The sequence below is a fragment of the Salmo salar genome, chromosome 15 (genome assembly GCF_965601325.2).
Source record: "Salmo salar chromosome 15, fSalSal1, whole genome shotgun sequence".
Lineage (NCBI taxonomy): Eukaryota > Metazoa > Chordata > Actinopteri > Salmoniformes > Salmonidae > Salmo > Salmo salar.
In genome coordinates, this window is record NC_138305.1 from 91,257,501 (window position 1) to 91,284,443 (window position 26,943).

At 43.0% G+C, this 26,943-nt stretch overlaps 1 protein-coding gene across 1 annotated transcript in view; it reads left to right on the forward strand.

Annotated features, from left to right (window-relative positions):
- The window catches only part of LOC106572493 (voltage-dependent L-type calcium channel subunit alpha-1D), a 33,029-nt gene extending 9,364 nt beyond the window's left edge, over positions 1-23,665 (forward strand). The window contains 33 exon segments of the mRNA XM_082961503.1: positions 78-143; positions 4,331-4,565; positions 5,308-5,515; positions 5,633-5,753; positions 5,931-6,003; positions 6,146-6,206; positions 6,818-6,875; positions 6,971-7,067; positions 7,184-7,313; positions 7,866-7,925; positions 11,014-11,120; positions 12,615-12,702; positions 14,340-14,447; positions 14,543-14,595; positions 14,811-14,957; positions 15,053-15,254; positions 15,407-15,565; positions 16,810-16,920; positions 17,091-17,189; positions 18,053-18,175; positions 18,291-18,356; positions 18,445-18,536; positions 18,741-18,900; positions 19,114-19,241; positions 19,503-19,599; positions 19,989-20,091; positions 20,198-20,299; positions 20,554-20,678; positions 20,765-20,875; positions 21,597-22,333; positions 22,442-22,716; positions 22,824-22,936; positions 23,066-23,665. Of these exon segments, the coding sequence (XP_082817629.1) occupies positions 78-143; positions 4,331-4,565; positions 5,308-5,515; positions 5,633-5,753; positions 5,931-6,003; positions 6,146-6,206; positions 6,818-6,875; positions 6,971-7,067; positions 7,184-7,313; positions 7,866-7,925; positions 11,014-11,120; positions 12,615-12,702; positions 14,340-14,447; positions 14,543-14,595; positions 14,811-14,957; positions 15,053-15,254; positions 15,407-15,565; positions 16,810-16,920; positions 17,091-17,189; positions 18,053-18,175; positions 18,291-18,356; positions 18,445-18,536; positions 18,741-18,900; positions 19,114-19,241; positions 19,503-19,599; positions 19,989-20,091; positions 20,198-20,299; positions 20,554-20,678; positions 20,765-20,875; positions 21,597-22,333; positions 22,442-22,716; positions 22,824-22,936; positions 23,066-23,458 (4,808 nt within the window). The 3' untranslated portion in view covers positions 23,459-23,665.
- Positions 23,666-26,943: the final 3,278 nt, after the last annotated feature.

Consider the following 26,943-nt stretch of genomic DNA (forward strand, 5'->3'; position numbering starts at 1 on the left):
CATACAAACATATAACTGTACCCACACACAAACACAGCCTCGCACCTATATATTCAACCTTTGTGTCTCCTAATAAGGTGCTGCTGTTGCCAAGAAGAAAATGATGAAGAAGTTTGGCTGGTATAAACACAGCGAGGACGGAGGTATGATAACCTGTCACCCTCTTCTCACTGTTACTGTCTGTGTATTGTACTAATTGACTCTCTGTAATCTTAGATGGAAACCTAATGAGGATGGTAGTTGACTCTATAGCCACTCCTATCTGTCATATCAATAATCTGTGCCTAGAGGAAAGTGTTTATCCTCAGGCCTGGAGGGAAGCCAAAGTCATTCCGCTATCAGCTTGCTGCCAGCTCTTAGAAAACTATTGGACAAAAATTGTGTTTGACCAAATACAATGCTATTTCTTTGTAAACAAATTAACTACAGACTTTCAGCATGCTTGTAGAGAAGAGCACTCAACATGTACTGCACTGACACAAATTACAGATGATTGGTTGAAAGAAATGTATAATAAGAAGGTTGTGGGAGCTTTACTGTTAAATTTCAGTGTGCTTTGATATTACTGACCATAACCTCATGTTGAAAAAATGTATGTGTTATGGCTTTTCAACCTGCCATATTGTGGATTCAGAGCTATCTATATAATAGAACACAGAGGGGTTCCTGTAATGGAAGCTTCTCGAATGTTAAACATGTAAAGTAGGGTGTAGTACAGGGCAGCTGTAACGGCTGTCTTCGTCCTCAGACGAAACAGAGAAGTCATCGTCTGAGAAAGTGGACCAATACGCAGCGGAGTTAGTGTTCATCTTTGTATTTAATGACAGCAAGAACACTATACAAAACAAACAAGAAAACCGACAGCCAAACAGTCCTGTCAGGTGCAAAACACTAAACAGAAATAATCCCCCACAAAACCCAAAGGAAACACATGTGTGACTCCCAATCAACAACAACGAACTTCAGCTGTGCCTGATTGGGAGCCACACACACGGCCCAAAACAAAGAAATACAAAAACATAGAAAAAGAATATAGAACGCCCACCCAATGTAACACCCTGGCCTAACCAAAATAAAGAACAAAAACCCCTCTCTATGGCCAGGGCGTTACAGCAGCTCTCTTGGCCCTCTACTCTTTTCTATTTTTACCAATGACCTGCCACTGGCATTAAATAAAGCCTGTGTTTCCATGCATGCTAATAATTCAACCCTATACGCGTCAGCAACCACTGCTAGTGAATTCACTACAACCATAAACAAAGAGTTGCAGTCAGGTTTAGAATGGGTGGGCAGTAATAAACTGATCTTGAACATCTCTGAAACTAAGAGCATTGTATTTGGTTCAAATCATTCCCTAAGTTCTAGACCTCAGCTGAATCAGGTAATGAATGGTGTGGCTGCAAGTTGAGGAGACTAAATTACTTGGTGTTACCTTAGATTGTAAACTGTCATGGTCAAAACATATTGATTCAATGGTTGTAAAGATGGGGAGAGAACTGTCTGTGATAAAGAGATACTCTGCTTGTTGACACCACACTCCACAAAGCAAGTCCTGCAGGCTCTAGTTTGATCTTATTTGGATTATTGTCCAGTCATATGGTCAAATGCTGCAAATAAAGACCTAGTTAAGCTGCAGCTGGCCCAGAACAGAGCGGCACATCTTGCTCTTCATTGTAATCAGAGGGATAATATTAATACTATGCATGCCAGTCTCTCTTGGCAAATAGTTGAGGAAAGACGGACTGTTTTTTTTAATAAGAAACATTCATTCCAAATTGTTTGCATAGTCAACTTACACACATGATTGACACACACACTTACCCTACCAGACATGCCTCCAGCGGTCTTTTCACAGTCCCCAGGTCCAGAACAAATTCAAGGAAACATACAGTACTATATAGAGCCATGATTGGATGGAACTCCCTTCCATCTCATATAGCGCAAGTGAACTGCAAAACTGGTTTTAAAAAACCTGAATAAAGCAACACCTCTCGGCACAATGCCTTTCCCTTATGTGACATACTTTTTGTGTATATGTATTGACATGTACAGTGCATTCGGAAAGTATTCAGACCACTTTTTTAATTTATAAAAATATAAAATCTGAAATATAACATTTACATAAGTATTCAGACCCTTTACTCAGTACTTTGTTGAATCACCTTTGGCAGCGATTACAGCCTCAAGTCTTCTTGGGTATGACGCTACAAGCTTGGCACACCTGTATTTGGGTGTTTTTCCCATTCTTCTCTGCAGATCCTCTCAAGCTCTGTCAAGTTGGATGAGGAGTCATTGGCAGCAGAGAACTGAAAGGAAAGGCGGCCAAAGGAGGAGTTGGCTTTGGGGATGACCAGTGAAATATACCTGCTGGAGCGCGTGCTATGGGTGGGAGTCTGAGGTCCTGAGCACTCTGGAGCAGGTTTTCATTAAGGATCTCTCTGTACTTTCCTCCGTTCATCTTATCCTCAAACCTGACTAGTCTCCCAGTCCCTGCCGCTGAAAAACATCTCCACAGCATGATGCTACCAGCACCATGCTTCACCATAGAGAGGATGCCAGGTTTCCTCCAGACTTGACGCTTGGCATTCAGGCCAAAGAGTTCAATCTTGGTTTCATCAGACCAGAGAATCTTGTTTCTCATGGCCTGAGAGTTCTTTCGGTGCCTTTTGGCAAGCTCCAAGCGGGCTGTCATGTTCCTTTTACTGGGAGTGGCTTCCGTCTGGCCACTCTACCATAAAGGCCTGATTGGTGGAGTGCTGCAGAGATGGTTGTCCTTCTAGAATGTTCTCCCATCTCCACAGAGGAACTCTGGAGTTCTGTTAGAGTGACCATCGGGTTCTTATTCACCTCCATGGCCAAGGCCATTCTCCCCCGATGCTCAGTTTGGCCGGGCGGCCAGCTCTAGGAAGAGTCTTGGTGTTTCCAAACTTCTTCCATCTAAGAATGATGGAGGCCACTGTGTTCTTGGGGACCTTCAATGCTGCAGACATTTTATGGTTACCTTCCCCAGATCTGTGCCTCGACACAATCCTGTCTCGGAGCTCTATGGACAATTCCTTCAACCTCATGGCTTGGTTTTTGCTCTGACATGCACTGTCAACTGTGGGACCTTACATAGACAGGTGTGTCCCTTTCCAAATCATGTCCAATCAATTGAATTTACCACAGATGGACTCCAATCAAGTTGTAGAAACATCTCAAGGGTAATCAATGGAAACAGGATGCACCTGAGCTCAATTTCGAGTCTCATAGTAAAGGGTTTGAATACATAGTTATTTCTGTTACTTTTTTTCATTAACTTGAACAAAAAGGTTTCTCTTTCTCATGATGGGGTATTGTGTGTAGATTGATGAGATTTAAAAGATATAATAATTTTCAGTAAGGCTGTAAGGTAACAAAATGTGGAAAATGTCAAGGGGTCTAAGTACTTTCCCAATGCACTGTATGTTTAACTGATAGATGCATACACATGCACACACAAGTACACTACATGTTCATGTTTTTAAATGTATAGAAATTGTAAAGTCTTTTGCCTGTTCTTTTTCGTTATGTGTCGGACCCCAGTAAGACTAATGAAGATCCTAATAAAAACAACAACAACAAAAATCTAATCTATGGCTCTGTGTTCAACAGAATCGGATTCAGACTCTGAATTTGGAGCATATTTAGATGACGACAATGGCTGCTGCGCATCTCTAATGTAAGGAAATAAACAAATGTAAATGTTTTATTAATTATCATTGGTGATATTTTAATGGTTCTTCCTCCTTTTTTGTAGGGCTAAAATGATGGCCAACAGTTTCTGGTAAGTTGAGCAGGATACCTCTAAGAATATACACAATGTTTTATTTTCAGTTTTTTTTAAAGTAAGTGTACACTATACTACAGACTTTTGACAAAGCCTGTTTCTGACCCTTCCGCTCCTCATATAATGTGTCTACTGATTCTCTCTTCACTCAGTGACCAGCTATGCCAACTGAACCACGCCTTTCGGAAAAACTGTCGTGTAGCAGTCAAATCCCAGAACTTCTATTGGCTGGTGCTTCTTCTGGTTTTTCTCAACACTGCAGCGAGCGCCTCTGAACACTACGGCCAGCCCAAGTGGCTCACCGAGATGCAGGGTCAAGATCCACTCTCCTCTCTACATCTCTGTCTGTTCTACTTTCTGTCTTCACCTACCTGATCTGTTCTTTTCTATTTATTTCTATGTCCTCCCCTCTCTCTTTTTCTCTGGGTCATTTTCTCTCTAATTCAGCAGGTTGAAATGGTGACATAGACATCAGGAACAATATATAAATACATAAATAAATAACCTTCATTTTCTCTGTCTTTCCTTCAGAGCGGGCCAATAAGATCCTGTTGATGTTGTTCACGCTGGAGATGCTGTTGAAGATGTACAGTTTCGGTTTCCAGATCCACTTCTTGGCTCTGTTTAACCGCTTCGACTGCTTTGTGGTGTGTGGTGGCATCCTGGAGACGGTCCTGGTTGAGTTGCAGATCATCCCTCCCATCGGCATCTCTGTGCTGCGCTGCGTCCGCCTGCTCAGGGTGTTCAAAGTGACACGGTAGGTAACTGCTGGCTTGGTCCCAGATCTGTTTGTGCCATCTTGCTAGTTTGGTCTCATGTCTGTTTGTGTCATCTTGCTAGCTTGGTCCCAGATCTGTGTGTGTTGTCTTGCTAGCTTGGTCCCAGATCTGTTTGTGTTGTCTTGCTAGCTTGGTCTCAGATCTGTTTGTGTTGTCTTGCTAGCTTGGTCTCAGATCTGTTTGTGTTGTCTTGCTAGCTTGGTCCCAGATCTGTTTGTGTTGTCTTGCTAGCTTGGTCCCAGATCTGTTTGTGTTGTCTTGCTAGCTTGGTCTCAGATCTGTTTGTGTTGTCTTGCTAGCTTGGTCTCAGATCTGTTTGTGTTGTCTTGCTAGCTTGGTCCCAGATCTGTTTGTGTTGTCTTGCTAGCTTGGTCTCAGATCTGTTTGTGTTGTCTTGCTAGCTTGGTCTCAGATCTGTTTGTGTTGTCTTGCTAGCTTGGTCCCAGATCTGTTTGTGTTGTCTTGCTAGCTTGGTCCCAGATCTGTTTGTGTTGTCTTGCTAGCTTGGTTACAAATCTGTTTTGGCTGTCTTGCTAGACTGGTCCCAGATCTTTCCAGAATACGCTGCTATGCAAATCAAATGTACTTCTGAAATAACTATCTGGAATGTCACTCTCTGCAATTGATTAAATGCTTTGCATGCATGAATTCCATATGGAAGGGTACTGCATACCTTGATTCTTTACCCTCAAACACTGAAACCATCTGTCTCCTGTTTAGGCACTGGGCAGCCCTGTCAAACCTGGTCAATTCGCTGCTCAACTCCATGAAGGCTATCTGCTCTCTACTGCTCCTGCTCTTCCTCTTCCTAATCATCTTCTCTCTGCTGGGTATGCAGCTGTTTGGAGGCAAATTCAACTTTGATGAGACTCAGATGAAGAGGAGCACATTTGACACTTTCCCCCAGGCCCTGCTCACCTGCTTCCAGGTGACTTATACTTCTAATACCCTTCACACTACAATCACATTGGATGTGCTTTTCCTTACAGACCCCCTCTTTCTGTCTGTCTCTCCCTCTCTCTCTCTCTACCTTTTTCCTCTGTAGATCCTTACAGGAGAGGACTGGAATGCAGTGATGTATGATGGGATCATGGCTTATGGCGGGCCAGTCTTCCCACAGATGATCGTGTGCATCTACTTTGTCTCCCTCTTCGTTGTCGGTAACTGTATCCTTTCTGTTTACCAAGACAGAGTGTTGGTTATTCCATAAACCACATTTGTACAAAGCCATTCAATGTACACAAACCTCTATCAAGAGGTACTCTAGAAGATACAGACTGTACTGATCTGTATTCACTGATGTTCTCAAGCTCTTGGTCAGTTCCTTAATATCTCTTGATCAGATATCCTGCTGAATGTCTTCTTGGCTATCGCTGTGGACAACTTGGCAGGAGATGGTGGAAAAAAGAAAGTAGAGTAAGTATCACAAAAGGCAGACAAAGAAAATGTATAATTTGATGGTCTGGGCTTAGTACTGGACATCGCTAAGTAGCATCAGTAATAAGGATGATATGTAGATGGTGAACAAAGACCAAGTGCTGAATGAATGGTTTTGCAGAGAGAAAAAGGAGGAGGAAGAGGACTGGGACGATGATGAAGACAAAGAGGAAGATGCAGCGGTATGTACCTAGATGTTGTTTCAGGGGACCAATACACAATTATGATTTTTGAATTTGATTATTTACCCCCTTTTTCGTGATTACGATTTTCTCTCATCGCTGCAACTCCCCAACGGGAGAGGGAGAGGTGAAGGTCGAGTCATGCGTCCTCCGAAACATGACCCGCCAAGCCGCACTTCTTAACACTCGCTCACTTAACCCGGAAGCCAGCTGCACCAATGTGTCGGAGAAAACGCTGTTCAACTGACGACTGAAGTCATCCTGCAGGCGTCCGGCCCACCACAAGGAGTTGCTAGAGCCCCCCCGGCCAAACCCTCCTCTAAACTGGACAACGCTGGGCCAATTGTGCACCACCATATGCGACTCCAGGTCACGGCCGGTTGTGACACAGCCTGGGATCAAACCCCAGGCTGTAGTGATGCCACAACAATGCAATGCAGTGCCTTAGACCGCTATGCCACTCAGGAGGCCTCACTACAATATTTTCTACAGCAGCTACCTTCTCCAAATGATAATGGTTCAGGAGTGTCTGTGATCCTCAGTGTTTAATTGATAAACAATTATCTTATGTTTGCATTTCTTTTGCTCACTCTTTCCTTGTGCAGAATGAGATGGATGACTGGGAGGAGAATGAGGAGTTGAGAGCCATTGAGGGTCTGGAGGGTAAGTGTTATTCCATACACTTCAGATGGTTTCTCATCAGACTGTGACACATGAATTGTTCTCTAAATCCGCTGATCTGATCAACTCCCCTCTCTCTCTAGGAATTATGCCTGTGAAGCCTGAATTTTCTGCTCCAAAAGAGAAGATTGAACCCATTCCAGATGGTAGCTCCTTCTTCATTCTTGGAAAGAGGAACTGGTAAGTCACAGCCATAGAGCCCTATGGGCCCTGGTCAAAAGTAGTACACTATATAGGGAATTGTGTGCCATTTCAGAGCACCCATATAATTTGCATGTTCTCTCCTCTCCCCTCAGCCTCCGAGTGGCCTGTCACAACCTCATCCACCACTCCTATTTCACCAACCTCATCCTTGTCTTCATCATTGCCAGTAGCATTTCTCTGGCTGCTGAGGATCCAATCAGAGCTCACTCTTTTAGGAACAACGTAAGGCAAACAAACAAAGAAACTAAAGAGCCTCTAGATATCTCCTCAGCCAACAGTCAGTCCCGACCTCACAACCAAACACAAACTACTGCCCAATCAATATACAGTGAGGGAAAAACGTATTTGATTCCCTGCTGATTTTGTACGTTTGCCCACTGACAAAGAAATGATCAGTCTATAATTTTAATGGTAGGTTTATTTGAACAGTGAGAAACAGAAAAACAAAACAAAAATCCTGAAAAACGCATGTCAAAAATGTTATAAATTGATTGGCATTTTAATGAGGGAAATAAGTATTTGACCCCCTCTCAATCAGTGGGCAAATGTACAAAATCAGCAGGGGATCAAATACTTTTTTCCCTCACTGTATAACTGTCATTGATTTGACTGTTCACACTTTCACTCAACTCTGCCATACATCTACCGTCACTGCTCAACAGTTTCAACCAAAACTACTGTTCTCATACTCACTCACCTTACACCGGCCACCACCAAATAGTGTTTCAATATGGCTGTCATAATCCTGACTTAGGATATCTTGTCTATCCTCAGATGCTTGGCTACGCTGACTATGCATTCACCTCCATATTCACTGTGGAAATTATATTAAAGGTAAAATATGACCAAATATGAATATATACTTCATTTTGGAATGTTCCTTCATTGTGAATTGACAATGTTTTGCATAGGCTATCCTTCCTGCTGGCAGTGGCTGTATCAGTGGAGGCTGGTGGGAGGAGCTATAGCAGAACAGGCTCATTGTAATGGCTGGAATGGAATCAATGGAATCAATCAATCAAATCAAATTTATTTATATAGCCCTTCTTACATCTGATATATCAAAGTGCAATACAGAAACCCAGCCTAAAACCCCAAACAGCAAGCAATGCAGGTGTAGAAGCACGGTGGCTACGAAAAACTCCCTAGAAAGGCCAAATCCTAGGAAGAAACTTAGAGAGGAACAAGGCTATGAGGGGTGGCCAGTCCTCTTCTGGCTGTGCCAGGTGGAGATTATAACAGAACATGGCCAAGATGTTCAAATGTTCATAAATGACCAGCATGGTCAAATAATAGTAATCACAGTGAACAGGTCAGGGTTCCATAGCCGCAGGCAGAACAGTTGAAACTGGAGCAGCAGCACGGCCAGGTGGACTGGGGACAACAAGGAGTCATCATGCCAGGTAGTCCTGAGGCATGGTCCTAGTGCTCAGGTCCTCCGAGAGAGAGAAAGAGAGAATTAGAGAGAGCATACTTAAATTCACACAGGACACCGTGATAAGACAGGAGAAATACTCCAGATATAACAGACTGACCCTAGCCCCCCGACACATAAACTACTGCAGCATAAATACTGGAGGTTGAGACAGGAGGGGTCAGGAGACACTGTGGCCCCATCCGATGATACCCCCGGACAGGGCCAAACAGGCAGGATATAACCCCACCCACTTTGCCAAAGCACAGCCCCCACACCACTAGAGGGATATCTTCCACCACCAACCTACCATCCTGAGACAAGGCCGAGTATAGCCCACAAAGATCTCCGCCACGGCACAACCCAAGGGGGGGCACCAACCCAGACAGGAAGACCACGTCAGTGACTCAACCCACTCAAGTGACGCACCCCTCCTAGGGACGGCATGGAAGAGCACCAGTAAGCCAGTGACTCAGCCCCTGTAATAGGGTTAGAGGCAGAGAATCCCAGTGGAGAGAGGGGAACCGGCCAGGCAGAGACAGCAAGGGCGGTTTGTTGCTCCAGTGCCTTTCCGTTCACCTTCACACTCCTGGGCCAGACTACACTCAATCATAGGACCTACTGAAGAGATGAGTCTTCAATAAAGACTTAAAGGTTGAGACCGAGTCTGCGTCTCTCACATGGATAGGCAGACCATTCCATAAAAATGGAGCTCTATAGGAGAAAGCCCTACCTCCAGCTGTTTGCTTACAAATTCTAGGGACAATTAGGAGGCCTGCGTCTTGTGACCGTAGCGTACGTGTAGGTATGTACGGCAGGACCAAATCGGAAAGAAAGGTAGGAGCAAGCCCATGTAATGCTTTGTAGGTTAGCAGTAAAACCTTGAAATCAGGCCTTGCCTTAACAGGAAGCCAGTGTAGGGAGGCTAGCACTGGAGTAATATGATCACATTTTTTGGTTCTAGTCAGGATTCTAGCAGCCGTATTTAGCACTAACTGAAGTTTATTTAGTGCTTTGTCCGCGTAGCCGGAAAGTAGAGCATTGCAGTAGTCTAACCTAGAAGTAACAAAAGCATGGATTCATTTTTCTGCATATTTTTTGGACAGAAAGTTTCAGATTTTTGCAATGTTACGTAGATGGAAAAAAGCTGTCCTTGAAACAGTCTTGATATGTGCATCAAAAGAGAGATCAGGGTCCTTCAGTTTTATTTGAGACGACTGTACAACCATCAAGATTAATTGTCAGATTCAACAGAAGATCTCTTTGTTTCTTGGGACCTAGAACAAGCATCTCTGTTTTGTCCGAGTTTAAAAGTAGAAAGTTTGCAGCCATCCACTTCCTTATGTCTGAAACACAGGCTTCTAGCGAGGGCAATTTTGGTGCTTGACCATGTTTTATTGAAATGTACAGCTGTGTGTCATCCGCATAGCAGTGAAAGTTAACATTATGTTTTCGAATTACATCCCCAAGAGGTAAAATATATAGTAAAACAATAGTGGTCCTAAAACGGAACCTTGAGGAACACCGAAATGTACAGTTGATTTGTCAGAGGACAAACCATTCACAGAGACAAACTGATATCTTTCCGACAGATAAGATCTAAACCAGGCCAGAACTTGTCCGTGTAGACAATTTGGGTTTCCAATCTCTCCAAAAGAATGTGGTGATCGATGGTATCAAAAGCAGCACTAAGGTCTATGAGCACGAGGACAGATGCAGAGCCTCGGTCTGATGCCATTAAAAGGTAATTTACCACCTTCACAAGTGCAGTCTCAGTGCTATGATGGGGTCTAAAACCAGACTGAAGCGTTTCGTATACATTGTTTGTCTTCAGGAAGGCAGTGAGTTGCTGCTCAACAGCTTTTTCAAAAAGATTTGAGAGGAATGGAAGATTCGATACAGGCCGATAGTTTTTTATATTTTCTGGGTCAAGGTTTGGCTTTTTCAAGAGAGGCTTTATTACTGCCACTTTTAGTGAGTTTGGTACACATCCGGTGGATAGAGAGCCGTGTATTATGTTCAACATAGGAGGGCCAAGCACAGGAAGCAGCTCTTTCAGTAGTTTAGTTGGAATAGGGTCCAGTATGCAGCTTGAAGGTTTAGAGGCCATGATTATTTTCATCATTGTGTCAAGAGATATAGTACTAAAACACTTGAGTGTCTCCCTTGATCCTAGGTCCTGGCAGAGTTGTGCAGACTCAGGACAACTGAGCTTTGGAGGAATACGCAGATTTAAAGAGGAGTCCGTAATTTGCTTTCTAATGATCATGATCTTTTCCTCAAAAAAGTGGAACGGTATCAAACACTTCAAACATATGGAAATCACATGTTTGACTCCATTCCATTCATTCCATTCCAGCCATTACAATGAGCCCATCCTCCTATCGCTCCTCCCACCAGCCTCCACTGAGCTTTATGTCTATCTGTAAACGTATATAGTAGTACACATGGCATTGTAAGTGCCATTTAGAATCCCCCTTAACTCTTGTGATTTTTCTCCCTCTCTAGGTGACAGTTTTCGGTGCGTTCCTTCATCCTGGATCGTTCTGTAGGAATGCCTTTAACCTTCTGGATCTACTGGTTGTCAGTGTGTCGCTCGCGTCCTTCTTCCTCCAGTGAGTATCTGTCAGAATGTTAGCCCAGCAGGCTCGAACCTCCAGCTTTAAAGCTTGTGCCTGAGGTGAAGCACAATATGGTACAATAACTTTCAACCAACCTTTACTTGCCAATACTGCCTTTATTATTTGAAGGCTCTGGTGTCTTTTAACCTTCTGTTTCCAGTTGCAGGTGGAACTCCAAAAACCAGAGAATATTCAGAAAAATATTAAATCCACTTTTTCTATCAAGCAGGGTTGGGTAGGTTACTTTCTAAATGTAATCTGTTGCAGTTACTAATTACCTGTCCAAAATTGTACTCAGTAATGGAACATTTGGATTACCCAAACTCAGTAACGTAATGATTATTTTCAGTTGCTTTTGGATTACTTTCCCCTTAAGAGGCATTAGAAGAAAACATACAACTAATAAAATGTACAATTTATTTGATAAATTGATCCATGAAACGTATTTGGTGTGTCATCATAGTGGTCTCTGACTTGTAATTCAGACTCACTCAGGTGGATCAAACTGAAACGTGTGCCTTTTTTCAATGCTGAAATGAATGTCATTGAGAAAACAGAAAGATGTCACAATGTATTTTTTCGTAAACATCTTCTCTGAATTTAAAAGTAATCCAAGAAGTAATCATCTAGTATCTGTAATCTGATTACAATATCTTTGCTGGTAATGTAACTGATTACAGTTTTTGTAATCATATTAAATGTAACTGATTGCATGTACATTTAATCAGTTACTCCTCAACCCTGGTATCGAGTGAGAAATGGCCTTTCACGTGTGTAAATATTTGTTTTTGTTTTAGTCACTCTGCGTGATGTGCTGTCATCATCTTCTATATGTGGCTACTGCCACATTGCTTAGAAATGAAAAGTTCCTGAAAAGATGTTGTAAAATGCCAGATGTCCGGCAACTAAGATGGTGAGGAAACTCCTCTCAAGGTGCAAAAAGTGGATTTAATATTTCTCAGAATATTCTCTGTTTTTTGGAGTTTCACCTGTAACTGGAAACGGAAGACCTTCCGAAACAGGAATTATGAAAAGTATCGGCAAGTAAAGGTTGGTCGAAAATACTGGAGCTGTACCATGCTTTTCAATGGAACATTGGATCAAAGTCCATCACAAGGTAGTTAGCTAGCTATGCAGATGGATGAAAGATTTGATCAGCTGTCGGTGTGTGTGTGTGTGTGTGTGCATGTGTGCGTGCGTATTGTTACGAATACTGTATTTATTGTGTCTTACAATACATACTCTGGCTACACAATAGGGCCTACATTTCCCATTTGTGAGGACAATAAAGTCTAAATTTAGTTGAATTGATTCTGTCCTGAAATGACATTGGAATGATGATGAACTGCTCTTTCTTGACAGCTCCATGGACAGTATAGGTCATGATTATATTGACATAATTCTGTAACAGCACTCTCTGCTGGTCAGACAAGAACAGGTCTTTGTGATTCATTCTCACACTCTTATCTGCCTCTCTTATACTCTCAGTTCCAGCGCTATCTCTGTGGTCAAGATTTTCAGGGTACTCAAAGTGCTCAGGCCTCTTCGAGCAATCAACAGAGCCAAGGGACTCAAGGTAATCGTTTGACCACTTTGACCACCTCTCTCTCTCTCTCTCTCTCTCTCTCTCTCTCTCTCTCTCTCTCTCAAATACAGTTGAAGTTGGAAGTTTACATACACTTAGGTTGGAGTCATTAAATCTCGTTTTCCAACCACTCCACAAATGTCTTGTTAACAAACTATAGTTTTGGCAAGTCGGTTAGGACATCTACTTTGTGCATGACACAAGTCATTTTTCCAACAATTGTTTACAGACAGATTATTTCACTTATAATTCACTGTTTCACAATTACAGTGGGTCAGAAGTTTACATACACTAAGTTGACTGTGCCTTTAAACAGCTTGGAAAAGTCCAGAAAATGATGTCATGGATTTAGAAGCTTCTGATAAGCTAATTGACATCATCTGAGTCAATTGGAGGTGTACCTGTGGATGTATTTCAAGGCCTACCTTCAAACGCAGTGCCTCTTTGCTTGACATCATGGGAAAATCAAAAGAAATCAGCCAAAACTTCAAAAAAAATGGTAGACCTCCACAAGTATGGCTCATCCTTGGGAGCAATTTCCAAACGCCTGAAGATACCACGTTCATCTGTACAAACAATAGACGCAAGTATAAACACCATGGGACCACGCAGCTGTCATACCGCTCAGGAAGGAGATGCGTTCTGTTTCCTAGAGATGAATGTACTTTGGTGCGAAAAGTGCAAATCAATCCCGGAACAACAGCAAAGGACGTTGTGAAGATGCTGGAGGAAACGGGTACAAAAGTATCTATATCCACAGTAAAACGAGTCCTATATCAACATAACCTGATAGCCCGCGCAGCAAGGAAGAAGCCACTGCTCCAAAACCGCCATGAAAAAGCCAGACTACGGTTTGCAACTGCACACGGGGACAAAGATCGTACTTTTTGGAGAAATGTCCTCTGGTCTGATGAAACAAAAATAGAACTGTTTGGCCATAATGACCATCGTTATGTTTGGAGGAAAAAGGGGGAGGCTTGCAAGCCGAAGAACACCATCCCAACCGTGAAGCACGGGGTGGGGGTTCTTTGCTGCAGGAGGGACTGGTGCACTTCACAAAATAGATGGCATCAGGAGGAAAATTATGTGGATATATTGAAGCAACATCTCAAGACATCAGTCAGGAAGTTAAAGCTTGGTCGCAAATGGGTCTTCCAAATGGACAATGACCCCAAGCATACTTCCAAAGTTGTGGAAAAATGGCTTAAGGACAACAAAGTCAAGGTATAGGGTGGCCATCACAAAGCCCTGACCTCAATCCTATAGAAAATGTGTGGGCAGAACTGAAAAAGCGTGTGCGGAAGGCTACCTGAAAAGTTTGACCCAAGTTAAACAATTTAAAGGCAATGCTACCAAATGCTAATTGAGTGTATATAAACTTCTGACCCACTGGGAATGTGATGAAAGAAATAAAAGCTGAAATAAATCACTCTCTACTATTATTCTGACATTTCACATTCTTAAAATGAAGTGGTTATTCTAACTGACCTAAGACAGGGAATTTTTACTAGGATTAAATGTCAGGAATTGTGAAAAACTGAGTTTAAATGTATTTGGCTGAGGTGTATGTAAACTTCCGACTTCAACTCTAACTGCAAACGTGGTCTTGTGTCTGCTTTTGTTGACAGAATGTAGTGCAGTGCGTGTTTGTGGCAATCAAAACAATCGGAAACATCTTGATCGTCACAACACTCCTCCAGTTCATGTTTGCCTGTATCGGAGTGCAGCTCTTCAAGGTACTTGGTCATTGCTTTTAGCAGTACTTTGAAAATACTCTGTGTGTTGTCTTCTCATTATAAAGCCATGTGTTTTTCTGCTCTGTGTATTACAGGGAAGATTCTACAGTTGCACTGATGAAGCTAAACACACTCCATATGAGTGCATGTAAGTCTTAATATTTTGTCATTTATTTGTCTTTCTTTTAGCCAATGCCTCAATCAAATTCCTGTCATGACATACTACAGTATATGTGATAACTAATAAGCATAGCGGGGGGTGTGTGTGTGGTGTGTGTGTGTGTGTGTGTGTGTGTGTGTGTGTGTGTGTGTGTGTGTGTGTGTGTGTGTGTGTGTGTGTGTGTGTGTGTGTGTGTGTTTTAGGGGAACGTTTGTGGTGTATAAGGACGGTGATATGAATCACCCTATGGTGAGAGAGAGGAAATGGCAAAACAGTGAATTCAACTTTGACAATGTGCTGCAGGGCATGCTGGCCCTGTTCACTGTGTCTACATTTGAAGGCTGGCCACAGTGAGTACCAAGACCACACATTAGCACATATGATGACTATCTGTTTATATATTATAGCTGTTGTTGTTTTCATCTCTCCCATTATAAACTCGTAGGCTGCTGTACAAGGCCATCGACGCCAATGCAGCGAACCATGGCCCTATTTACAACTACCGTGTGGAAATCTCCATATTCTTCATCATCTACATCATCATCATCGCCTTCTTCATGATGAACATCTTCGTGGGCTTCGTCATCATCACGTTCCGTGAACAGGGAGAATCTGAGTTCAAAAACTGTGAACTGAACAAAAATCAAGTTAGTCCATTTCCTTGATGAACTTATTATGATGTTCATCACAATCACAAAGCTACTGTACCTTATCATGTGAAAGGCATTCAGTCTACTGAAAATGCGAGTGATCACTTCACCTCCCACCTTCCCTGTGTCTCCTGTCCTGCCCTCCACAGAGACAATGTGTACAGTACGCTCTGAAAGCCAAGCCCATCAAGATCTACATTCCCAGAAACCCGTCCCAGCTAAAGTTCTGGAAAATCATCGCCTCCAGCCAGTTTGAATACATCATGTTTGTCTTAATTCTTCTCAACACCCTCACCTTGGCTGTGCAGGTACAATACTGCAATTTCAACTACACCTAGTCATCATGTATGCATAATGTAAACGCAACATGTAAAGTGTTGGTCCCATGTTTCATGAGCTGAAATAAAAGATCCCAGACATTTTCCATGCCCACAAAAAGCTTATTTCTCTCACATTTAGTGCACAAATGTATTTACATCCCTGTTAGTAAGCATTTCTCCTTTGCCAAGATAAACCATCTACCTGATAGGTGTGGCATATCAAGAAGCTGATTAAACATCATTACACAGGTGCACCTTGTCCTGGGGACAATAAAAATCCACTCTAAAATGTGCAGTTTTGTCACACAACACAATGCCACAGTTTTGAGGGAGCATGCAATTGGCATGGTGACTGCAGGAACGTCCACCAGAGCTGTTACCAGAGAATTGAATGTTAATTTTTCCACCATAAGCCGCCTCCAACATCGTTTTAGAGAATTTGGCAGTAGGTCCAACCGATCTCACAAAACGCAGACCACGTGTATCGTGTTGTGTGGGCAAGTGGTTTGTGAACAAAGTGGCCCATGGTGGCGGTGGGGTTATGGTATGGGCAGGCACAAACTACGGACAACTAACACAATTGCATTTTATCAATGGCAATATGAATGCACAGAGATAATGTGACGAGATCCTGAGGCCCATTGTCGTGCCATTCATCCGCCGCCATCCCCTCATGTTTCAGCATGATAATGCATGGCCCCATGCCGCAAGGATCTGTACACAATTCCTGGAAGCTGAAAATGTCCCAGTTCCATAGCCTGCATAAACACCAGACATGTCACCCATTGAACATGTTTGGGATGCTCTGGATCGACGTGTACGAAAGTGTGCTTCAGTTCCCGCCAATATCCAGCAACTTCGCACAGCCATTGAAGAGTAGTGGGACAACATTCCAGAGGGCACAATCAACAGCCTGCCCAATTCTATGCAAAGGAGATGTGTCGCACTGCATGAGGGAAATAGTGGTCACACCAGACACTGACTGGTTTTCTGATCAACGCCCCTACCTTTTTTTTATGGTATCTGTGACCAACAGATGCATATCTGTATTCCCAGTCATGTGACATCCATAGATTAGGGCCTAATGAATTTATTTCAATTGACTGATTTCCTTATATGAACTGTAACTCAGTAAAATCTTCGAAATTGTTGCATGTTGCGTTTACATTTTTGTTCAGTATATATTACAACAGGAATAAGATTGTAAACTGTTTACATGTATTGCCCTGCAGCATTATGAGCAGTCTAAAACATTCAACTCTGTGATGGACATCCTCAACTTGATCTTCACAGCCCTATTTACCATAGAGATGGTCATCAAGCTACTGGCTCTCCGAACACATGTGAGTTCAACAGGTTTTCACTGGACACATTTTGATATCAATACTGTGTTCTAATGTTCCATGTTCTAATGTTCCGATACCATGTTCTAATGTTCCATGTTCTAATGTTCCGATACCATGTTCTAATGTTCCATGCTGTTGACTGTGTTTGTGTGTGTCTGTATATCCAGCAATATTTCATTGATGCTTGGAACACCTTTGATGCTCTGATAGTTGTGGGCAGTGTGCTAGACATCATGGTCTCAGAGCTTAGTGTGAGTACTATCTCTGTATCTCCTTTAGCTACTTCATGTTACATCATCTCTTGCATCTTCAGCCATTTCTTTACGTCAGAGAAACATGTGATACTTAGAAAATGCTCGGAAGAGACCTGCAACACTATTTGTGTACAGTTATTCATTGTAACATCTCAAGGTCAGTTTAACAAACACACTGCTTTATAATACTCTTGTGTAGGGTATGCCACAGTCAGAATAACTGTTGGATGTTCATATATGTCAGGGCTCTCCCGCCCTGTTCCTGGAAAGCCACCCTCCTGTAGGTTTTCGCTCCAACCTCTGTTATAACTAACCTGATTCATCATATCAACCAGCTAATTATTAGAATCAGCTGCGCTAGATTAGAGTTGGAATGTAAACCTACAGGATGGTAGCTCTGCAGGAACAGGGTTGGAGAGCCCTGATATATGATATCTAATGTATATTTTTATGTTTTATTTCTATTTCAGGGAGGAGACGAGGATGGAGAAGTAAGACCACGACAGGGACACAACTCTCTCCTGTCTGTCTGTCTGTCTGTCTGTCTGTCTGTCTGTCTGTCTGTCTGTCTGTCTGTCTGTCTGTCTGTCTGTCTGTCTGTCTGTCTGTCTGTCTGTCTGTCTGTCTGTCTGTCTGTCTGTCTGTCTGTCTGTCTGTCTGTCTCTGTCTGTCTCTGTCTGTCTCTCACCTCTCTCTTTCTGCCTCTTTTTCTCTCTGTCACTCTCATTCAAAAAAATTATTTCCTTTAATCTCTCTCCATAACTTGTGTGAAAACAAGCTTCTGTTCCCTAAACCTCTGTGTTTCTCTCCAGGCCATCGAGGCCGCAGCCAAAGCTGCAGCTGTAGCCGTACCTGGAGCTCCGCCCGGGGCCAAGAAGGAAAGCGGAAAAGTATCCATCACATTCTTCCGTTTGTTCCGAGTCTTGCGATTGGTCAAGCTGCTCAGCAAAGGGGAGGGCATTCGAACCCTCCTCTGGACTTTTGTCAAGTCCCTCCAGGTCAGTACTATGCTCAGACAGATGTCAAGACAAACAAACAGAGAGACATACAGACATGCACAGTGACGTTTGATTTATATTTTGTAAATAAAATGTACGTTTCTACCTCTCACAGGCCTTGCCATATGTCGGTCTCCTTATTGCTATGATCTTCTTCATCTACGCTGTGATCGGCATGCAGGTGGGTCTCCTCCCATGTATTGTATCCCCTTCAAAAGTATTTCAAATGCAGCTGGTGACAGTATGGCCTATGCTCACACCTTTTGCAGACATTTGGAAAGATTGCTATAGATGACAACTCACATATCAACAGGAACAACAACTTCCAGACCTTCTTCATGTCTGTCCTACTTCTCTTCAGGTGAGCTCTGCAGGAGAGAGAGAGAAATAGTAAATAGGTAGAAACTCAACCACGTTCTCCTTTTCTCCCATAGCTATCCACTCTTCGTTTCCCCTCTGTTCTCTTCTTTTCTCTTCTCTGCAGCCTCTCCTCTTCCCATTCTCTCCTCTCCCTCCTGTGTCTTCTTTCCTTTCCTCAGTCCTAATGTGTGTGCTGTTCCTGTAGGTGTGCAACCGGAGAGCAGTGGCAGGAGATCATGTTGGCAGCGTTGCCAGGGAGACGCTGTGACCCTGAGTCCGACTTTGAGCCCGGGGAGGAGAGCATGTGCGGCAGCAACCTGGCCTACATCTACTTCATCAGCTTCTTCATGCTCTGCGCTTTCCTGGTGAGACGCCAAGGCAGGGAGAGAGGAAGGGAGGGAGGAGGTGGTGTCAGAGGAAGGAGGGGAAATCTGTATGTGAGAGGTCTCTGTTGCAAAAGAGAAGTTTATCTCAATGAGACCAACCTGTATAAATAAAGGAAAAATATAGAAATGTTGACTGCAGCCATTCTGAAGCAGACCGGCTGTGATCAATACACTCTGTGTTCCTCTTCTCAGATCATTAACTTGTTCATTGCTGTCATCATGGACAACTTTGAGTACCTGACCAGGGATTGGACCGTACTGGGTACTCATCACCTGGACGAGTTCAAACGAGTCTGGTCGGATTATGACCCAGAGGCCACGTAAGAGACGACTCTCTGTATCTTTTTTTACATTTATTTAAAATAATGTATTTTAATGTAAATGGTCTTAACAACCCAATTAAAATAAAAAAGATACACATACACATTCTCTTAAAATTGAAAGGAAAGGAAACCCATTAAAAATTTCTTATTTTTCTCTTCTCATCTATCCCTTTTCCCCATTTGGTCCTTTATTTTGTCCTCATTTCCAATGGCTCTTAGTGGAGCTGTGTACATTGTGCTTTTTTTTCTGTGTTGCAGGGGTCGAATCAAACATATCGATGTGGTCACTATGCTGCGCAGGATCCAGCCACCCCTTGGTTTTGGCAAACTGTGCCCCCATCGTGTGGCCTGCAAGGTAGGGCAGATCACATTTTAATGTTAAAAGTTGCATAAATGAAAAAGTATAATACACGTATTAGCTTGTATAATTGAATGTTTGATATTTGTCAGATAGTGTGCAGTGATAATGATATCCTAAAAATTATGTTTTTATTCAACAAAGTCAGACTCCCACTTAATATATCAAGACAGGCTACATGTCCTACAGTCTCTCTGTACCCATACAAGCCTGTCTAATCTATCAGATCAGTGGAATTTACTCCCTCAGTCTTGGCTGCCTTTCCTCCTCTTCCCCCTGCCAATCCAATTAAACCCTCCCTCTCTCCTCCTCCTCCACTTCCTCTCCCCTCCTCCCTTTCTACCGCTCTTCCTCTCTTCCTCTCATCTGCTTGCTTGTCCTGTCAGAGGCTGGTTGCTATGAACGTGCCGCTGCATAGCGATGGGACGGTCACCTTCAACGCTACCCTGTTTGCGCTGGTCAGAACCTCACTCAAGATCAAGACTGACGGTCAGTCAGCACACACACAGTGTATCATTCACACATCATGATTTAGTGCAGTGGTGCTTGCAGCCTTTACTCCTGTGTTTTTAAAGGTCTTGTGTCACTCCACTAGGGCCCGTTGACCAGGACAACGAGGAGCTCAGGGCCATCATTAAGAAGATATGGAAGCGCACTAAGCCCAAGCTCCTTGAAGAGGTCATTCCACCCCCTAGAGGTAAACCTCAGGAGGTGCCATTTTAGCCAACTAGACAGAGACTTATTACCGTCTACTACCGTATAACCACACAGACCACTCTAATGATAGTTTTAAAGTTACAGAAATACAGGTTTCTTTCTGTATCTCCCTAGGATATTTGTCTGTGTTTTTTATCTTAGTCCTTCTCTATCACTTTCCCATTTGCCTCTTCCCTTTGTTTAAAATATGTTTTTTTCCATTCTCCTCCTCTGTGACGATTCTTCCTGACTTAGGGGAAGAGGTCACTTGTGGAAAGTTCTATGCCAGCTTCTTGATCCAGGACTACTTTAAGAAGTTCCGCAAGAGGAAGGAGCGGGAGAGGAAGAAGAAGGGAAAGGACAAGAAAGACTCTCTCCAGGTATACCAGCTACCTGTTTACACCTGTTGCTGTTTGGTGACGTGTGTTTGTGTATCACACTTTGTGTGTTTGTGTGTGTGTGGCAGGCAGGGCTACGGTCACTGCAGGCGCTGGCCCCAGAGTTGCATCTGGCCTTGGCAATGGAGGGAGAGGAGGAGGAGGGTATGGAGGGAGAGTTGGACGAAGAGTTTTTCAAAGTAAGTGTATCTCCTATTGACTGTCGTTAGTGTATCAAAACAGTATGTACTGAATTTTTTTAATTTCACCTTAATTTAACCAGGTAGGCTAGTTGAGAACAAGTTCTCATTTACAACTGCGACCTGGCCAAGATAAAGCATAGCAATTCGACACATACAGCAACACAGAGTTATACATGGAATAAACAAACTTATAGTCAATAACACAATAGAAAAAAGTCTATATACAGTGTGTGCAAATTGCGTGAGGAGGTAAGGCAATAAATAGGCCATAGTAGCAAAGTAATTACAATTTAGCAAATTAACACTGGAGTGATAGATGTGCATATGATGATGTGCAAGTAGAAATACTGGTGTGCAAAAGAGCAAAAAAGTAAATAAAAACAATATGAGGATGAGGTAGGTAGATTGGATGGGCTATTTACAGATGGGCTGGGTACAGCTGCAGCGATCGGTAAGCTGCTCAGATAGCTGATGTTTAAAGTTAGTGAGGGAGATATGTCTCCAACTTCAGCGATTTTTGCAATTCGTTCCAGTCATTGGCAGCAGAGAACTGGAAGGAAAGGCGGCCGAAATGATTTGTCTTTTCTATTTTGACATTGATCAAATAAGCAAATATTACTTACAGTAGGTAAACATAATAAATGTTTCTATAGTATTTACAACAAGCAGCAGTTGACTGTATATTAAAGCTGATCTCTCTGTTTTCCCCTTCCTCCAGAATGAAAATGTTTTTGAAGATCCTGGCACCGCTGCCACCAATACTTCATCCACCACTCCCATACCAGCTGACATGGAGGAGTCCACCACCACCGTTTTCATGGAGCCCTTCGTCGAGCCCACTATATTCAGCGATGTGGTCACAGAACAGCCATTAACAGCCAGTGAGAGATCAGAATCAGCTCTGTCATCCTTTGATGTGGTGATTGAACAGCCAACGAGATCTGAGGCCCTCCTTCCACCAGAAGAAGCGCCAGCCCCATCCCCTCCCCACCGAGACCCAGCCGCATCACCACCAAAAGATCCATCCCCTCCCCAACCAGCACCGAACCCATCCCTGCAACAGGCCCCATCCCCTCCCCAACCAGCACCAGCCCCACCTCCACCCCCACCAAAGGCCCTATCCCCTCCCCAACCAGCACCAGCCCCACCCCCAACACAGGCCCCATCCCTTCCCCAACCAGCACCAGCCCCACCCCCACTACAGGCCCCATCCCCTCCCCAACCAGCACCAGCCCCACCCCCACCACAGGTTGCTTCTCCGCCACAAATGGTTGCCCAATCCCAACCTCAAATAGTTGTAGCCCCACCAGAACCAGAGGCAGCTCAAATAGTGTTAGAGGCAGCCGCTGCCCCACCTCAACCAGAGCCAGTGATGGAGGGAAGAGGAGGTGAAACTTACGCTGCACAGCAGGTGTACTACCAACAGTACCCAGTGGGCATGCTAACAAACGACAGGTAAGTGGAAAGGGGAGAGAGGCAGATCTAGGTTAATGAAGCTTAGTTGAAGAGTGTGCGTGCGTGCGTGCGTGCATGCGTGCATAAGTGTTCCCTTTCCCTTCACAGGTATGCATATCAAGAGCAACCTGCAGCATCCCATATCCCGCCAGAGTACATGCAGAGTCATGCTCCTAACTTCACCAATGGGAGTGTTGCAGGAGTACCCTACGGCAATGGAAACGGCATGAATGGGAATGCCTACAATGGCGTTATGAATGGAGGTAGCATGAGTGGCTACACCGGCAATGGTTACATAGGAAATGGCTACAATGGAAACGGCTACAATGGCAACGGATTGGAGCCGTATGTCCGGAGACGTGTTCTTCCTCCCACTCCTGCAGGTAATCATCACATGGTCTCAGTCTTTTTCCTCAACACCAGTAGAATCAGTAGAACTAGAAACACCCAGTGACCGTCTTAGTACATTTCCATGTATTTTCCCTTCCAGGTCGTAAGCCGCCCTCCTTTAACATCCAGTGTCTGCGGGCACAGCATAGCGAGGGTGACATCCCCATCCCTGGCACATATGAGAGTAACTCGCCCCCATGCAGATCCAGACTGGTGAGAAACACACACATGCAAAATAATAGTCAACAAATGCTCACTGAATCAGAGAGACATTTTAATTTAATAATAGAAATCAAGATTTTAGTCATTTTCCTCTTGGCGTTGTCATCCGTCATCCTCCAGACCCTTGACTCCCGCCGCAGCAGTGTCTCCTCCATGTCCTCGGCCTCCTGGGCCAACAATGGAGGAGGACCTGCAGGGTCGATGCCAGGAGCAGGGATGTCAGCAACATCAGCAGCAGCCGCAAAGAGAGGGCGTCTGCTCTACGCCCCTCTGATGCTGGTGGATGAGGCCGGGGGCACCCAGCAGCTGTGGGGAGACAGGACCCAGGCCACCTCCAGCCTCCCTGCTGTTGCAACTAGGCCCAGTGGCTGGTACCCTGGAGCCCCAACACTCCCCATGCACACGCCCCAGAACAGGAGCTACACCAACGGCAGAGTGCCCTCCCAGATCAGCCAAAGACTCATAGAGAAGGGCAGTGCAAACAGCCTGGTAGAGTCTGTAAGTGATGAATAAAACAAAACGTCCAGCTAAAAGTCAGATAAAAATCCCAAGGCTACATATTGTTTACTGGTAGGCTATAGGCTATACCTTATCTGCCTAATGGTGAGTGGAGGAGTCAAGTGCACTCCAAGCGTCAGTCATTTTTTGCTTTCCAAAAAAGTATATTTGCCTAAGTCAGTGATTTACACCCCATGAAATGAGTCCCAAGCCTTCCGATATCAGGATCTGTGGGAGAGTAAGAAGAGTAGAATGTTTATGAATATTCAATAGGTTGTTGGGATATGGAAATATATATGGAGAGAGAGACTGATAGAGAGAGATTTGTGTTCAGTATTTCACTACTCTTCTTACTCTCCCACAGATCCTGATATCGGAAGGCTTGGGCCTCTATGCAAGAGACCCAAAGTTTGTGAACTTCGCCAAGCGGGAGATCGCTGACGCATGTAACATGACCATTGATGAGATGGAGAACGCAGCCACAGATCTGCTGACCCGTTCTACTGGACAGCCAATAGGACGCTTCGAGGAGGAGCTGGCAGACGAGATGAACTGTGTGATTTCCTACTGAGAAAGAGGAAACAGAGAGGGATGGGGAGGGAGGGAGAGTTGGAGGGCAATGAGATAGAGCCTTACCTCTTTGTCTCCATCAACATGGGGGGTAAGAATGCTGTCGCTAGCTATTGATCTTAGAAAACGGTCTATATCTCTTTGATCATGCTATTTTTCTTTTCCAGATCTTCTCAGTTAATTTGGCTTTGTTGAAAGCATCAGTGTGTCTTGAACAAGAGTCTGAAAGAACCATTGTGAATTAGACAGCATATACAGTACAGAGCCCAACTATTGAGGTTTGGCCTCAATACTCTTTACACGTTATTCTAATGTAAGAGTGCACTGTACTATAGCCTGCCGAACATGATTGCAATTCGTATTCTACTCTGAAGTAGTTTATCGCTATATTCAAAAGCAGCATTTTTGGATTGTATTTCCATTTTTGGTACTGTTCTAGAATTGCTGTCACTTATACACCCAAATCATACAATAACCCTGCTAGGGCCATAAAAACATATTAAAAGCTGGCATACATCAAATAAAATAAAAAAGAAATACAGTACCTGTCTATAGTGCAAGTGAGCTCCAGTTGTAACCATAGATAATGAAAATGGGTTTATGTGTGTCATGTCAGTTGCCCAGTGAAGCATTACCATAGCATTAACAGTAGACTTTTGAACCATGTCAAATTAAATCAACAGAAACCCCAAAGAAGATTCTCATGACAGTCATGTTAATAGTTCCTCTCTAGGTTTCTTCCAAGGTTCCTTCCTGGGTTCCTGCCTTTCTAGGGAGTTTTTCCAAGCCACTGTGCTTCTACATCTGCATTGCTTGCTGTTTGGGGTTTTAGGCTGGGTTTCTGTATAGCACTTTGTGACAACTACTGATGTAAAAGGGGCTTTATAAAATACATTTGATTGATTGATTGATTTATCTCCCTCAGTGAGAAACTTTGAAATAGTATTTATGTACGTATATGGTTAACAGGAATGCAACTTGTAAATGTAATAATAACAATTGTTAGATTTATTTTATTGTGACTGCTAACACTTTGAACTGTCAGGTTTTTGTGTGTACAGTAATAAAGTGTAATGTACTTTTTCTCAAAGTTGTCATGTAGCTAGTTCATTTAGTAGCAGTAACAATAAGTCCAGAATTGAATAATGCAAATACTGGAGACATGGGCTTTTCATAAAGAACTGGCATAACTCTACATAATTATAGAGGGTGTAACATTTCATGATTTTAAGGAACATCATAAAAAATCATAAAAGAAACACATGAATTGCATAATGACTCATTAGTGCCTTAACAGATGGAGAACATCTGTGTTTCCTTGGCCCACTTAGTTCCACATTTAGAAACTCCTCTTTAATTACCATGACAACACTTGGCTTAGTGGCTGATTTTCAGGTGTTTTTGTTTTTCAGCAAAGAAGATAAATAAAGATGTATATGACTGGCCATATTTGACTGCGAAACATGGTAATGGTTAAAAAGGATATAGCTTTTGTCAAATTAACCTCCAAGGGATCGGTGTGTGTCCCTGCGGGACGGTTGAGCTAACATGCGCTAATGTGATTAGCATGACGAACATTTCCCAGGACATAGACATGTCTTATATGGGCATAAAGATTAAATTATTGTTAATCTAACTGCACTGTCCAATTTACAGTAGCTATTACAGTGAAATAATACCATGTTATTGTTTGAGGAAAGTGCACAACAACAAAAAACGTATCACGGCACTTGGTTTGATAGATTGACCTCTGAAGGTTAATAATGTACTTACATTCAGTAATCTTGCTCTGATTTGTCATCCTGATGGTCCCAGAGATAAAATGTAGCATAGTTTTGTTTGATGAAATCCATTTTTATATTAAAATGTAGGAACTGGGTTCTACAGTTTGAACCCCTGCTTTGTCAGATCTTTTTAACATCAAAAGTTTTTGGGGTATTTTAGCTAACCCTAACCCTTTTCCTAACCTTAACCTATTTATCCTAACTTGCTACACTAAAAATGAGTGCTTCAACAAGGGTTCTTCTAAGATCCTCAAGGTTCCTTGAAGAACCTTAGGGTTTTTCGCACTGAAAAATGCCCCCAAAACATTCTTCCAAGAACCCCATAGGAGATGGGATTCATTGAGGAACCTCTTTAGTTCTTTGAGGTTCTTGCAGGAACCTAACTGCCCAACTGAAATATTTTTATTTGAATTTGAGAGGACAGCAGGTGCAGACACCTTACTGAAAAATGTAAAGATGTCCTCAATTTAAGGTAAGGTTTCTCCCTTTATGATCTAAATTGATATTGTTTTATGATGATAGGCCTACCATCTATCTTTTCATATTTGTCCAAATGGCTGTGTTTTGACACTTTCTCTCTTTAAAAAAATAAATAAATGTTAAACAAAAAATGCACACAATTCAATGGATATGAATCAACAACAGGTAAGAATATGTAAGATGTTAAAGGCTATAGCCGTATTGGGTGCAGATGACTGAACTGCTCACTTCGTTTTTTGTGTCTGTCCGCAGGTATACTGACGAGGAGGCCCACAGAGCTATGTGCAATTTCTATTGGTTTGTCTCATAATGTTTGCAGATCACATGTTTCACCTACAATTCATTTGAATGAATGGTGTCTTTAAAACCTTATGACTCAGTCACAGCAGCCATCTTCCTCCTCCCTTACCTGTTCAATGAAGATCCCAGATGGCCTCTACATTATTGACAAGGTATGTGTATGAAAACCACTGTCAAAAGTGAGGTTTTTTCATTCACATAATTTTTACCACAAAAAATAAGATATGAATACTGTTGTGTGCACGTTTTGTTAATTATATGTGTAATTATATATTTGTTTTATTCACAGACTTCACCCTCCTTCACCTGTTCAATCACCATGCACTGCTAAATCATTTTGGAAACAGGAGACAAAGGGCTGTGAGA